Source organism: Brachyhypopomus gauderio, chromosome 2, assembly GCF_052324685.1.
Source record: "Brachyhypopomus gauderio isolate BG-103 chromosome 2, BGAUD_0.2, whole genome shotgun sequence".
Lineage (NCBI taxonomy): Eukaryota > Metazoa > Chordata > Actinopteri > Gymnotiformes > Hypopomidae > Brachyhypopomus > Brachyhypopomus gauderio.
Window position 1 is genome coordinate 42,626,839 of NC_135212.1, and position 15,721 is coordinate 42,642,559.

Here is a 15,721-nt window from a genome sequence, read left to right on the forward strand (position 1 = left end):
GACAGCGCGATCCATCGCTATATTGCTGTTTTAATAAATACATAAGAAAATTTCAAGTACTAAATCTAATTAATTCAATTCATATTAGGATTGCGGGCGGGGGCGACAGAAATGTGTATGTGGCGGGCGGATGCGGGATTAAAACAAGCGATTTTTTGGCCGGTGCGGGCAGGAGCGGGCGGGAGTGGGACTAAAACAAGCAGGTGTGGGTGGGAGCGGGATTAAAACAAGCGATTTTTTGGCGGGAGCGGGATTAAAACAAGCGGGAGCGGGATTAAAAAAGCAGTCCCGCGCAGACTTCTAAACTGCAGCAGAAGAATCGATATTTTCGCCGTGGTATCGATCCGATACCGATCCTCACCTTTGTATCGATACTATCGATATAAATATCGATCCGCCCACCCCTAAGGAGAACCCCCCACGTTCCTGGTCAGGGTCTCCCTTAGGAGCGACGCCCTCCGTGCCACTCCCCGTGGCACAGGACCATCACTGGTCCACCCCCACACACACACTCAAGGGGGAGGAGCATGTGTGGAATTACACACAACAGTTCACAAGCACGCTAAAACAAAACACACAAAGACTAGACAAAAGCACGGTGCAAAACGGCAAACGGACAGGACCCACACATACGCGCTCTACACAAATAGTGGTGACGCGCCGCTCAAGTTCGCAATCGCTCCCCACATAAAACACTAGACACACGGGGGAGCGAGGCGACCGTGACGAGCGGCGACACCGTCACACACAACACATTCAACAAGTAACACAAGCGAGCGACGCACAACGTTCCATACTTCCGTTCACTCACACACACACGGATGCACATACCTGTGACCACATACGAAGAGCCCGACCGGGGTCAACTGCCCTGGTCACCGCCGTGCTGCACACACACACTTTTCAGCACGGCGGGGCTCTTCAACAACAAACAAAACACCACGCAGACAAACACTTACCACGAGACATGACCACGAACGAAGGAGAAAGCAAAGGAGACTGGCGGCTTCCGAAGGTGGCTGGTTATTCTGTGACGGGTAGGGTGAGCGAAAATAAATGGAAGCGATCACGCCAAGTCTCAGGGAAATAGGATGGTTTAATATGTAAAGTGCGCAAACCAAAACCCGTGAACTGATCCGAATTAAGGATATAATAACCAGCAGTCAACTGGTACAAAGACAAGACATATATAGACGAACAAACGACCCTCAGGTGAGACAGATCGCGGGCTCCGCCCACCTGAGGGACGAACACAACGCCACACCCACAGGACAAGCTGCTGCTGTAGACGGGGGCGACCAGTAGGGGGCCACCGTACCGTGACAATATCTTTTTTGGGCTACACATTATATCGGTTTAGCATCAATAATGTAATGTTTTTTCGGTGTACCAGGAGCAGTGGAGACAATTTAATAATAGCCTGACACTGCACATTGGCCAGAAAAGTTGACAGACTTTTTGTTCAAAAAAGCGATGTTCAATTGTACACAAAAACACTGGACATGGACTCAGTGATTACAAGATTTGCAGAAGCCAAAGCTCGCAGGGTCAGACTGTAGAATGTATACAAGGCCTCTCAGCTATACACAGCTGATGTCAGATGATTCAACTTCAAATGAGAGAGAATGAGACTTGAAAAGAAAGTTTTAAAAGTTCAAAATTCAGAAAGTTCAAAAACAATAGAAACTTGGAAAAGACAAGAACAAGAAGAACAGACTAGTAAGACAGGCAAAAGGAGAGAATGAGACCTTATAACGGGGAAGGAAAAACAGGGATACAGACAGTGAAAAGAAAGAGAGGGACAAAGAGAAGGTAATTGTAAAAAAAACATTGACTTGGATATTTATTTATAATGCTCCATGATTCACCTGGTGTTGATTTTTGTCGTAGTGAGAAGACAACAAGGGAAAAGACGGATGAAACACTGTGTTGAGGCTTTTGAGAAGACGACAATGGTAGGACTTTGTGTTTACAAATGCTTTCTGTCTCGCTCACACACACACACATATACATATTCAGCTTTGCCACTCACTCACTCACACACTGCGATGACTGTCTCTCACTCACACACACACACACACACACACACACACACACACACACATATACATATTCAGCTTTGCCACTCACTCACTCACACACTGCGATGACTGTCTCTCACTCACTCACACTGCGATGCCTGTCTCACTCACACATATACATATTCAGCTTTGCCACTCACTCACTCACTCACACACTGCGATGCCTGTCTCTCACTCACACACACACACACATATACTGTAGTGAGATAAGAGCTCTGCGATACCTGTCTTTCACTCACACACACACACACACACACACACACACACACACACACACACACACACACAAAGTGGTATTCCAAAATCTTTTTATCAGTCCTGTTTAAATGTAAATGGTGGATTTCATAGACTTGTATCCATTTTGTATTCTAGTTCTGTTAAGCGTAACATTTTGTATCCCTGGCAGTGGATATATAATAATAATAATAATAATAATCTTTATTTGTATAGCACCTTTCATACATACATGTAACTCAAAGTGCTTTACAGTATAAATAAAAGAAACATTAAAAGGAGATAAGACAAAGACAAAAAGACAAAAAGAAAATGTTAAAAGAAATTAAAGATAAAAATATTAAAATAACATAAAAAGTAAAAAGTGAAGTAAGATAATAAAAAGTAAAGTAAATAAGATAAAACTATTAAGATAGAGTTTCTTAACTAAAAGCGGATCTAAACAGGAATGTTTTGAGACTGCTCTTAAAACTATGCAAGGATGAAATGCCTCTGAGCTCTTCAGGAAGAGAATTCCAGAGCTTTGGGCCATAGTGGCTAAAAGCACCCTCGCCAATCTTTAATCGGCTTTTAGGAATCACCAGTAGATTACTGTTTGAAGACCTGAGAGACCTGACTGGAACATATCTAACCATCATTTCACTTAGGTAAAGAGGGGCAAGACCATGAAGACATTTAAAAACCATGACTAGAACCTTAAAATCTATTCTAAAGCTGACAGGTAACCAGTGCAGTGAGTGGAGTGCAGGTGTAATATGATCTCTCTTTCTCCTGCGGGTCAGAACCCTTGCAGCCGCGTTCTGAACTCGCTGTAGGTGTGAAATAGAGCTCTTTGGAAGAGCAGATAGAACAGCGTTACAATAATCTAGCCTTGATGTGATAAATGCATGGACAAGTTTTTCACTGTCAGCAGGAGAGAGCATATCTCGGACCTTAGCGATGTTTCGAAGATGAAAGTAAGCTGTCTTGCATGTAGTCATGATGTGTGATTTGAAGCTGAGCTCATTATCAAAGGTGACGCCCAGGTTCCTAACACATTGTCTGGCTTTCAGATTGATTTGATTTAAATAAGTCTGGACATCATTCCTTTGTGAATCACTGCCAAGAACAAGAACCTCTGTCTTCTGTTTATTTAACTGCAGAAAATTGTCAGACATCCATGTCTGTATATCATCTATGCAGTCAAACAGTGAGCAAATTGATTTTAGGGCTTTAGGTTCTAGCGAAATATAAAGTTGAGTATATTATTTGATTTCACATGTAGGGGAGACCGGGGTAAGTTGAGCCACGGGGTAAGTTGAGCCACCCACTGTTTCTAAAAAACGGTACACAAATGTGACCATGTAACCCCATTCAAAGGTGGGTGGGGCCATTTCCTTACACATGTGAAGAGGAGAACCACATGTCAAACAAGGTGAGGAAGATATTTATAAAAATGTGTTTTTAAGCTCTTTTTGTAAATTCCATGTGTGCCCATAATGAAGATGATTTAGAGAAGAAAAACATAGAACAACATGTAGACACATTAGGTTTCAATTCTTGGCTTTCTAAGCTATGATATGAATGCTAATCAAAATATTTTTGATTAGCATAATCCACTTTATTAGCACTTTTCTACACAATGGTGGCCACGGGGTAAGTTGAGCCATTAGATATGGGGTAAGTTGAGCCACTGGCTGTAATATTGTAGGGTCTATATCTAGCTGTCTACCTATCCCCCTCTCTATCAATCTATCTATCCCATCCAACAACCCATGATATATTGAATGGTTAATGGATATAATAGGCCTACTGATTTTTAGCCAGGTAAATTAATGAATTGTTTTTCTTGTTGTAGGCCTACTGTTTTTAAGTCCCCTATCACATCTAACACCCCATGATATATTGAATAGTTAATGGATATGTAATAGGCCACTGATTTTTAGCCAAGTAAATTAATGAATAAGTTGTTCTTGTTGTAGGCTTACTGTTTTTAAGTCCCCTATCCCATCCAAGACCCCATGACCATGATATTGGATGGTTGATGTATATAATAGGCCTACTGATTTTTAGCCAGGTAAATTAATGAATAAGTTGTTCTTGTTGTAGGCCTAGGCCTACTGTTGTTATATCTAACATTGAATAGCTGCCATTCCCTCTGTACATCTACCCATCCCTCTGTACATCTACCCATCCCTCTGTATTCCATCTACCCATCTCGATCCCCTCTCTGTTCTTCCCTTCACTACAACAACCACAATAGACACCCCCACTTGATTTATATTCACTTGATTCGAGGTAAAAATTTGAGGAGGAGAATTTGAGGTCAATTTCACTTGAACTGATTGTTGTTTTTCTAATAAAGTTTTTCACCTTGTTAACCTGACATTCTTTTGTGCTGGCTCAATTTACCCCGCATAGTGGCTCAACTTACCCCGTGCACGGGGTAAGTTGAGCCGCTTGAAAAAATTTTTTTAAGAGGCAATATCTCTCTAAGCATTAAAGCTTATCAATTGGTTTTTGCTCAGATAGTAGCAGTACACTTTGAACTTTGGTATGGTGTGTTAACTGGATGCGAAAATGGCTTCAACATGTAGCTATGATGAAAAATGTAAAAAGTGGCTCAACTTACCCCGGTCTCCCCTACTTGTTTCATTAAAACATGGCTCTGAATAATAAACATATCATTTTTGCAAATGCTGGAGCAATCAGAAACTGATTTTACTGTGAAGAGTTAAGACCATTGTTAGTGGCAGTGCATTATTGGTTTATTGCCATTCTTTAATCTCAGTTTAAAGCAAGGGTATTGGGAGGGTTATTTGGTTTATGTGTGTGTTTCAAGAATGAGGGCCCCTTGTTTATATTTTGCCTAGGGCCCCAAAATGGCTAGATCCGCCACTGGTGACGAGATATCGCGAGACGTAACTCAGCGAGATTTCTAATCGCGTTAAAAATCTGTCTCGCGAGATTTGTGATCCAGCAAGCAGCCAGAATGACGTCGGAAAATACAGGTATTACTATTGAAGATGCCTCCGCCACTTTCAAATCATTTTGGGTACCCGGCGGAAATGATAAATGACGAGAGTGACTGATAAGACGCGGACCATATACAAACACTGTATGAAAATAATGCCGTACACCGCGACTAATACGAGCACGATGCAGAGACATTTACATTATTTTGCACGGTGCGCGGAGGAGCAGTGGCAGCATAGTGGAGTGTAGTGGAGTGTTGTGTACGATAAGCTGAGGCAGCGCGATCGCTCTTCAGATGGTGTGTGTTTCAAGAATGAGGGCCCCTTGTTTATATTTTGCCTAGGGCCCCAAAATGGCTACATTTGAGTTGGGATACCACGGGAGTTACAAGTCAACACTAAGAATCGATCGCGATATAATACTCAATTTGTCTCCATTTAACACTCGCCACCCCCCCCCCCCCCCCCCCCCCCCCCCCGACAGCTTACAATCGCCAACGCCACCCCCCCCCCCCCCCCTTTGGGCAACAACTTTGGGCTAGTTTAGGCTTCTGAAGGGCGGGTTTTAGACTGACTTTGTGCGGGACATTTTTGTAGGACCTGGCAACCCTGCCCCGCTTATCGACGGGGTTAGAGACAGTATAGAAAAAAACGAACAATGTTCTCATGCGTAGAGCGTGAGAAAGAGCGATCGCGCTGCCTCAGCTTATCGTACACAACACTCCACAGTGCTGCCACTGCTCCTCCGCGCACCGCGCGAAATAAAAGAAAAGTAACTCTGATCCGTCGTTAACCGGACCCGTCGTTAAGAGGGAACTCACTGTATTATGTGCAAAACAAAAAGTTCTTCTCTGTCAATACAGAGTTCAAATGGTGCAAACAGAGCCTGCCCAAGTATGTCACTGAATTTGCTGCAACTACACTGCCATGTTCATTTTTAAGAATATTAGCGTCCCCACACTGCTCCCGCCCAGATAGCAAATTTTTGTCGGGCCAGATATGGCCCACATACGCCACATTCTTCTGGCCCGGTTGCGGTTTGGAATGACGGGCCAATTCTGGCCCAACTAACATCCGCCATTATCTAGCCAAAGGTCACCCAGAATATGGCCAAAATAAGCCCTAAATTCAGCCAACATTACCAGAACTCAGCCGGATTAGAACCATTTGGCTCATTAATGGCCCAGATGAAAAATATTTGCATTAGTATAATAAATACACTTAAATAACATTTAAGCTGTAACTTAATTTAAGTGCAGTTCATTTTAAGTACTTCACTGTGTAAATAACAGATGTACTGAATCATTAAAAATAACTGAAAAACAAGAATTTTTATTTCATATTTTTATTCTAATGTGTACACATTTAAATGCAAATGAAGAACTGTCAAATATTAAATAAGACTTATAATATAAAATGATAATGAAAATAAAAATAAATGCAATTGTTTTATTCCTATATTGCATCTGTATTCAGTTAAACTTGCTAATGTTAAAAACTAGATTGATAAGAGTATATTAATTTCTTAGGCTAGTGCTTATTTGTTCATTAAACTATATACAAATCATAAGTATGTGTTGATTTATAGTGTATTTTTAAAACATTTTAAACATTCATAAACAACAACATAACTCCTAACTAGTGGGTTTGCCGGTGTTGCTCATGTCCTCTCACTGGTTCTTTCACTGGATCTAAAAACAAACAAAAATGAAAAATTTATTCAACAAAGAAGCATAGAACATGGTTCATTAGACACACCTAAGAAGAAAATAACAATTTCGGGGGTCCTTATCCATAATATGCAACCTAACAACACTTAACTTTACAGTCACATTGAGTATGATGTGATAGTAATCAATTTAAATTGTAACTTCTGTTTCATGGACTTTTGTTCTTGCCTGACAAGATACACTGGAAGTAATGCACAACTGAAATCCGTGTACCTCATTCGAGCTCGTCTTCCTCCTTCACGGTCCCCTGCAAGTTGAAGCCACCGCTTCATACACCGTTCAACATCCATATCAGTTGCTTTGGCTGTGATAGGATTCCTCCGTACAGCATCTAAAAAATTCAATATCACAAATCAAACAAAGACCACGTTAAATTAAAAAATACAAATTTTTAATGTTCACTGCTTTGCCCTCAGACACAAATCTCATTCTCCCTTTTCAGACTAAGGCATATTAAAATGTACAAACACAAATCCAAAAAAATGCAAATAAAACTAAAATGCAGTTTACTTACATTTACTTTATTTTATGTAAGTAAAATAATTTGTGGCAGATGCCGATATTTTATGATGATGATTATAAACATTAATTCAGCACTGTCTTTGGCTGCAGAGTGATCACACTAATCAATCAAACAAACTGGACATTGATAATCAAAAATGCTCGATCATGGTACAGATTGCCTAGTGTGAGTACACGCTTAAAAATTCAGAAATTAACTCTTACCAATCAGTACTGATTTCAGATGCAGTCTCTGAAGTGCCATTTTCCCATTTACTCCTCGCCAGTTGATCCTTTTGGCCACACTGTTTGAAAATGTTCGCTTCATTACAGCCCAAACAGTCTCCCTGATGTCACCTCCACCAGCAAGACCCAAGGTGCAAATCTGAAAGTACAATGTATAATATACATTTTCATAGTTTTCATTTTCAAAATACCTACCAGACAAATTGTCAGTGCACATCTTGCTGGTGCATCAGTGACCAAAACAGCAAGTCTTTGTGATGTATCACAAGCCACTTTGGGGTGTTTTGGAAGAGCGAGTCAGGAAATGTTTTCCATGTAGTGATCTGGCCACTATCATGCAAGAATGGCTTAAAATCCCTCTGACCACTGTGCAGGACTTCTATATGTCACTCCCAAGACAAATTGACAGTGTATTGGCCGCAAAAGGAGGCCCTACACCAGGTATCACCAAATGGCGGACCGCGGTCCGGATCCGGACCCGAACGCCGTCCTGTCCGGACCCAATTACATTCCTGATTAACTGGATACGGACCCAAATGCCAAAAAAAATTTAACGGGAGACTATATTTTAAACCGGAGACGAGTGTTACGTTCACCACCCATTTGAGTGTTACGTTCAGCCACCCCCCCCCCCCCCCCCCCGCTCAACAACTTTCGTTCGCCATCGCGGACCCGGACCTAAGGACTGCGCAATCTGCCAAAAATGGACCGCGGAAAGATTTAATTGATTACCCCTGCCCTACACCATACTAATAAATTTAATTATTACCCTAAAACCAAGTGTTTGTTTCATTGTCCAACCCCTGTGTGTGTGTGTTTTTTACAGGACTTACAATTTTGCTTTTGATGTCTGGAACAGACACTAGTTTTCTTTCCAAACTCTGAAGCGCTTCAAGGTCTTGAACAGGAAGTAATCCCTCCTCTATATCTGCTGTTGTGGATTCTGGGTTCAGATGCTGAATAATCCTGATGATGTTCTTCTGTTGCTCTATTATAATTTGTTGCTTTGTAAGCAATTCATGCAACAATGCTAGAAAGAAATAAAATAATAAAATTTAAAAATATATAGGACATCTGTAACACATATCCACAATTTAAAAATTAGTCTTCAACTACAATCAGTAAAATACAAAGAAAATCCTATGTAGCCACCTTTTTGACAGTTTTGCATGATTTTGATGCAACCTCAGAAACTTGAGTATTTAAAGTGTATTTAAACAGCTGTTATTAGAGCTCACAGAGAGATTGAATTTTTCCACAGTCTAGAGCTCATTCAGAGTCCTGTTAGACTGACGTGAAAGTGAATTTATAATTTCAAATCTTATGAAAGTGGCCAAAATCCAACAAAAAATGTCAGATTCAATTTGTTTTTTTCCCCATCCACATAGACAACACGTGTCACAAACAATAAAAAATATTGAATTTGGGTCCCACTTACCAGCTGTGTGAACATAGCCTAAACATAATGTTGAACAAATCATTTAAAACCAGTTTCCAAAACAGCTTAACACTAGAATTTACAATGTTAAGATACTTACGTCCATGAACACTTTCACATCTACAAGAACCAGTGCATGAGGTACTGGGGGCTGAAAAGCTATGTGGCCTTTCAATAAGAGACGCCTGTGACCATGAGGGGACTGAAGAGTTGTTAAATCCATTATCTGCCTGGAATGATGTGGAGGGCCTCTGAGGAGCGTTGCTCCAAGTACGAGCTCCCTGACTGCATGAAATGTCCAGCAAATTATTAAACTCTAAATTAGAAGTTTGCTTCCAAGAAGGATGAATATTTTGTTGCCCATAAGGCCCAGCACTGGGTTGTTTCCACATGTACTCCTCAGTAGTTTTATTCGCTGGTGTCTCTTCTAAGCCTCTGCACAGTGGAGGCTGTATGCGGGGGGGAATGGGTAAATCTATGCTCCTCTGCCCAGGATCTTCATCAGCGCTCTCATTCAAATAGAGCTTCCTGGTTGGTCTATAAAGACAGAAAAAAAACAAATATAATATTACCAAATAATATATACACTTTGCATAGTGCACGTAGCTTAGAGGGAAAGATCATTGATCCTCTTTTTGACTTCAATGCTCGAGACCATGACATAATTTCGATCGAATATACACACACTGGTTGGACAATGAAACTGAAACACCTGGTTTTAGACCACATTACTGTGACCACATTACTGCAGTAATAACTGTCCCGACGGAGAGTACTGGTGGAAACAGGAGAGTTGAGGTGCACATTTATTTCTGACGTGATTTGGGCAGCCGTGGTTTTAGGTTTTTTGGATACAATACGGGTTAGTACCCGGACATCCCTTTCAGCCAGCTTCCTCTTGAGTCCACAGTTAATCCTGTTGGATGTGATTCGTCCTTCTTGGTGGTATGCGGACATTACCCTGGATACTGTGGCTCTTGATACATCACAAAGACTTGTTGTCTTGGTCACAGATGCACCAGCAAGAAATTCACCGACAATTTGTCCTCTTTTGAACTCTGGTATGTCACCCATAATGTTGTGTGCATTGCAATATATTGAACAAATCTGTGCTCTTACCCTGCTAATTGAACCTTCACACTCTGTTCTTATTGGTGCAATGTGCAATTAATGAAGATTGGCCACCAGGCTGCTCCAATTTAGCCAAGAAACCTCCCACACTAAAATGACAGTTTCATTTCATTTACCCCTGTATATATACCCCCTTCAATTTGAATGTAAGACAATGGAACCCTTCTTTTTTCCAATCTATTTTTGACCACTTCTATTGGTCCATTCATCATGAAATTGTACAAACATGACTATCACATGATGCAAAAAAGTCAAAATCCCCAAAAGTGGAGATACACATTTTGATGCTGGTCACCTCTTGAAACCAACCACGGGTCACTTACCTTCTCCTTCTTTTGGGTCTAGGTTGGTCTTCTTCCTCAGATTGTATATCTGTGTGCTCCACAGCTTCAGGTAGTTTTCTTCTAGCAGCACTGTAATCACCTAATAATTAAAAGACAACTTCAGCCACTATAAACTGTGAGGCTGTATTGTTCTGTAAAGCAGGCTTGCACTTAATGTCTAAGGCACTATCCACATGTACCCAGACATTTTAAAATATATAGGAATTCCTTTAACTATGAAACACTTGCATGAGCACTCCAGCATAGCATAGCTTAAGTGAAGTTTAATCATAAATGTTTCAATAAATATATTGATACTGGATTAATAACATATGACAAATGTTATGTTGCACCATTGTTACTTAAAATCATGAGGACACGATTAATCAAAACACGCTGTATACTTACTTGCTGTGTAGATAACACGAATGCTGTATGGGATCCATGAGTCTTGTGGTTGCTCTTGAGATTTGACTGCTCTCAGTATCATTTCTTTTTTATAAGGAGGCCAGTAGCAAATGCCATCTTTCACCCAAGCAGCTGGAACAACTTCTACCTCATCTGTGTCTTTGAACCCAACTATGTTGTACATTTTGTTTCTGCTGTAGACGTGGTACTAGACAAGTAAAAAAAAGAACAGACTTTACAAGAAACATTTGAACTCAAAACAACCAAGCTCTTACAGGGAAAAGGCCACTACAATTTATTTCAAATGCAAAAGTGGCACAACCACAAACTTGTCCTGAAATGGCATTCTAAAGTATTTTTTAATATTTCCATCTACTTTAATACTTTTGAGTGTGTGTGAAATGTTAGAAACGACAAAAATACCCAGGCTTGTGGAATCTAGTGGATAGTCAAAAAATATTTCTTTGTATTTAAATTCTTTATAGACAATGTACTCACTGTTTTCAAACAAAAAGATATTCTGAACTAAAGCAATATTGTTGTTGATAGACACACAACTGTCTTTTTGTGTACTACTGATAACTGTGCCATTCTCAATCAGTTCTTTAAACTGAGAGACTGGTTCGTTACACCACTGAGGTAAAGGTCCATCATTGTGTTCTGTTTTCAAAGTCCTCTTTGCATGCACTTCGGATTCAATATTGCAACTAGAATTATTTATTTCTGAGAGACGGCGGATCACTTGTGCAAGAGGATTGAAGGGCTTTCTAACCATCTTCTTTAATTTTCTCATGAAATTTTCAAATGGAAACCCAGAAATGTTTTCTAAACTACCATGCCGTTTAACATCATCACAAAGGTGAGTAAGACCGTGAGTGTTGTACACCACAAACTCTGGGCCATACAACTGACTGAAATGTTCAACAAATGATATTAGTAAATTCTTAGCAAAGTCATTCATATAAAAACACAATGCTGGACTTGCTAGAATATGTACAGATACAGATAAAAGCATAAAGTTCTGATACACTTGGGAGCACAGCACATCTCTGAGGACCACAGGACCAGTATAAAGCAGAAATTGTCTAAACTCAGTTGCTTTCCATCTATGCCTTTCAGCCAGAGTCCGTGGTTTCCTTGCAAACTCAACTGGTACATAATCTTTTAAGGAAATTAGCCTGGCTGTTACAAAATTACTTTGAGTAGCAGAAATGCGGCTTCTCAAGGGACCGTCACTACCCAACCAAAGATCCAACAGACGTCGTGTTACACCTAAACATATCAAATGCATGTAATCATGAGGGAAGTCTGCAACCATGTCAATATTTAGATCCATTAGTGGTGAATGCCCTATGTTATGCTCCTCATCAGTTCTCTTCCTAAAGGACTCATTAGTTCTGCATGGTGCATTGCATTGTGGAAAAGTCATTCTGTGTTTAATGTAGACACCTGTTTGAATGCATTTATCACACCCATGATAGCCAGTATGTGATTTAACAGCTTTGATAAAGCTTCTTGCTGGGGCATCACATACAACAGAGCACACAGTGAGGAAATATGTTTTATTACGAATCACAAACCCATTGGCTAATCTATGTAATTCATCAACTAGTTTACCTAAATATTCAGTCAGTGAGCTTGGTTTGGAAGTTCCAGAAAAAAGTGCAATAACAACTGGATCTCTGATGGCAGTCCCCTTTAGCAGCCCAAGTACAGGCCAGAACTGTATAGCAGAACTCTTAAAAAGAGGAAGTCCATCAAAATTTAACTGCAGCCTAAATGTATGTCTGTCTGGAAAATAAGAACACAATTTCTCCAGAGTTCTGCCAAATCCATTTAAAATTCCAAAATAGTAGAATGATCCCCCTGCAATTCTTTCAATATTATATTGAGTATTAGTTTTAAGAAGTGATCTTGCATCTTTTGGAAGGAAAGGAAAGTGGATTCTAAGAATCGAAAGCAATGTTGTGATTGCCAGCAATGAGACTCCATAGTGTACTGCCCAATTTGACAAGGAATTCATTAAATTGTCAGCTGAAGAGTGCTCTTCATCACTGCAAGAATCTTCATCACTACTATCATGCTCACTTTCTGAAGTCCCAGGCTGGTATTCAGCAACATCACCTGAAACAGGTTCCTCTAGATTTGTTTGTGGGATAATATCATCACTAGTTTGAGAGGCGGTTGTCCTTTTCATTTGTTTAACCGCCTTCTTTCGAAGATTTGACTGAGCGCTATATGGCCATTTATATTTATCCATTTCAACAAGTACTTTTAAAGTATATTCTAAATGCCTGTAAACTAAAAGCTTCAGAATTGATTAAGGCCTTTAGTAAATCGCTTGGCTGAAATGAGTAAAAGTGTTAAATGTGCAGTTCAAGTAGTCAAGGACAACTGGCAACCATCCACCTACAGGAAAACACAATCACAATGGCATTTTATTAATATTTCTTAGAAATAATTATTCTAGTTACTGTTTAACATTCATCAGTTAAAAGAAAATGGTGCAAAGATAGCTGGCAACAGAGATCATGCTCTCCCTGACCAAGTTATATTGTAAATTAGATGATCAAATAAGTGAGGAATATTTTATCAATTTTATCATAGTTCAGAGATTATGTGGCTTAATGGCTACTGCTCACATTTAGCCCAAATACTTTTTTTCTGAGCTAATTACCATACAAATACGTAACTTGCAATAATAATAATAATAAGTTTAATTTATATAGCGTCTTTCACAAACTCAAGGTCGCTTTACAATGTTAAAAACAATATCTCCATAGTATATTGTAATACGCACACGAGCCGCATCTTGTAAAAAAAATCTGCCAAGCACAGCAATAGCCAGCTAGCCATTCAAATGTTCCTTTCCTATGTAAATTATATGGTGCCTTGTTAGAAGAAAAAATTACATTACGCGTTGTTCATCGGACAGGGAAAATATAAAAGTGGAAAATATCGGATAACTTTGCTAATGTTAGCTAGTTCTGAATACGCTAACGTTAGCTAGCACCTTCTGACGCTTTTTACCAACTATTAGTCACATCAACTCAAAGGCACATACAAATATATTTAACCTAAACAAAAAAAAAGAAGCACATATGTTTTTATAAGAAAAAAAACTTTACTTACCATATGAGGTTGGCTTGACTTGGTTTTCCCGCGTTGATGCCTGCTCTCCTCAGGGTGAAACAGGTTCAGACCGGTTCACTCCGTCCCGCTCCACCCCTCCCCCACCCCATATATGCCACGCCCCCATGTTGCTTCTTTGAGAACCACAAGACAGCTTCACTACTGTATTACTATAATACAGAGTAAAAATGGGCAACTTTCGGAAACATAAATTATACATATATAAATTATGCATCTTACAATGTGATTACATACCTATTATTTATTTACTATTGCAGTAATAATATCTAATGAGTGTCAGAGTGACATTAATGAGCAGGGAGGACTAAATAGTTGTAATTAGGAACTGGACTGGAATATTTAATTTAATATTTGATTCAGTACAATATTTAATTCAGTATTTAATTCAGAATATTTAATTCAGTACATTAATAAACTAACATTAACAAAATGTGAACATTTCTGAGCTGGTACATGGAGATCAATGTCTAAATAGTTCCACAAGGATTTAACCTAGTCCCTATTTATGTGTTTGATTCCCACAGGAATAATTTTAGCTTTTTGACAAACTAGTGGATGTAAATAGCAACCATTTGGTTCATAACAATGAATTAAAACACTGAAAATACACTTTCTCTATAAACAGTAACACTTAATGAACAGTACCCAAGACAACACAAGGTAAATTATTATATTAGGGAACCGTTAAGCAATTTTGCCATTCATTATTTGTCTTAATGTAAGATATTTACATAAATGTACCTAATTTGGTCATAGATACAGATGGGTCTTGCCAATAAATTTATATATATATATATACAAGTAAGTGTCTACTGCAAGCAACAGATTCATTTATGCAGATCTGCTTGCTTAATGTCAGACTGAAACAGCACAACTGAAAAATTCCGGTAGACCGGCAGTGGGCCAGAAGTAGCCCAACTGTGGTGCAGTTGCTGACGTTTATGCAGATCTGCCAGCTTAATGCCGTAACTGGGCCAAAATAAAACTGCACTTCTGAAAAATTCCGGTAGACCAGCAGTGGGCCACAAATGGCCCAATACCGTGTTGCCTTTGCTGACATTCAGCCAGATCTGCCGGCATACTGCCACATTTGGCCCAGAATCGTATGCTATCTGGGCGATATCCTTCGCTGTCTCAACTTGCCAAAGCGCCGTTCTGTCCCAGCTACCTCTGTTCAAGTGAGATATGTTGATTTGAGTACTGAGCTGTGGTGCTGCTGTAAATGTGTCTGCATCGTGCTCGTATTAGTCGCGGTGTACGGCATTATTTTCATACAGTGTTTGTATATGGTCCGCGTCTTATCAGTCACTCTCTTGCCATTTATCATTTCCGCCGGGTACCCAAAACAATGTGAAAGTGGCGGAGGCATCTTCAATAGTAATGCCTGTATTTTCCGACGTCATTCTGGCTGCTTGCTGGATCACAAATCCCGCGAGACAGATTTTTAACGCGACGAGAAATCTCGCTAAGTTACGTCTCGCGACACCCCTAATGACCGCGGTATGTTTTTTGTGAATCAAAG

At 39.8% G+C, this 15,721-nt stretch overlaps 1 protein-coding gene across 2 annotated transcripts; it reads right to left on the reverse strand.

Moving 5' to 3' along the window:
* Positions 1 to 6,660: 6,660 nt before the first annotated feature.
* LOC143507883 (uncharacterized) lies at positions 6,661 to 14,267 on the reverse strand. 2 transcript variants are annotated; one of them, XM_076996617.1, is made up of 9 exons: positions 14,179 to 14,241; positions 12,664 to 13,455; positions 11,047 to 11,254; positions 10,639 to 10,738; positions 9,285 to 9,721; positions 8,580 to 8,776; positions 7,726 to 7,885; positions 7,213 to 7,330; positions 6,661 to 6,960 (listed from the first exon to the last, which is right to left on the reverse strand). In XM_076996617.1, exons 3-9 carry the CDS (start codon positions 11,228 to 11,230, stop codon positions 6,930 to 6,932), a joined length of 1,227 nt encoding a protein of 408 aa, XP_076852732.1. In that variant the 5' UTR covers positions 11,231 to 11,254; positions 12,664 to 13,455; positions 14,179 to 14,241; the 3' UTR covers positions 6,661 to 6,929. The 2 variants fall into 2 exon arrangements, with proteins under 2 accessions (XP_076852732.1, XP_076852731.1); XM_076996616.1 differs by lacking the exon at positions 12,664 to 13,455 and having other exon boundaries at positions 6,663 to 6,960; positions 14,179 to 14,267.
* Between the last annotated feature and the right edge of the window lie 1,454 nt (positions 14,268 to 15,721).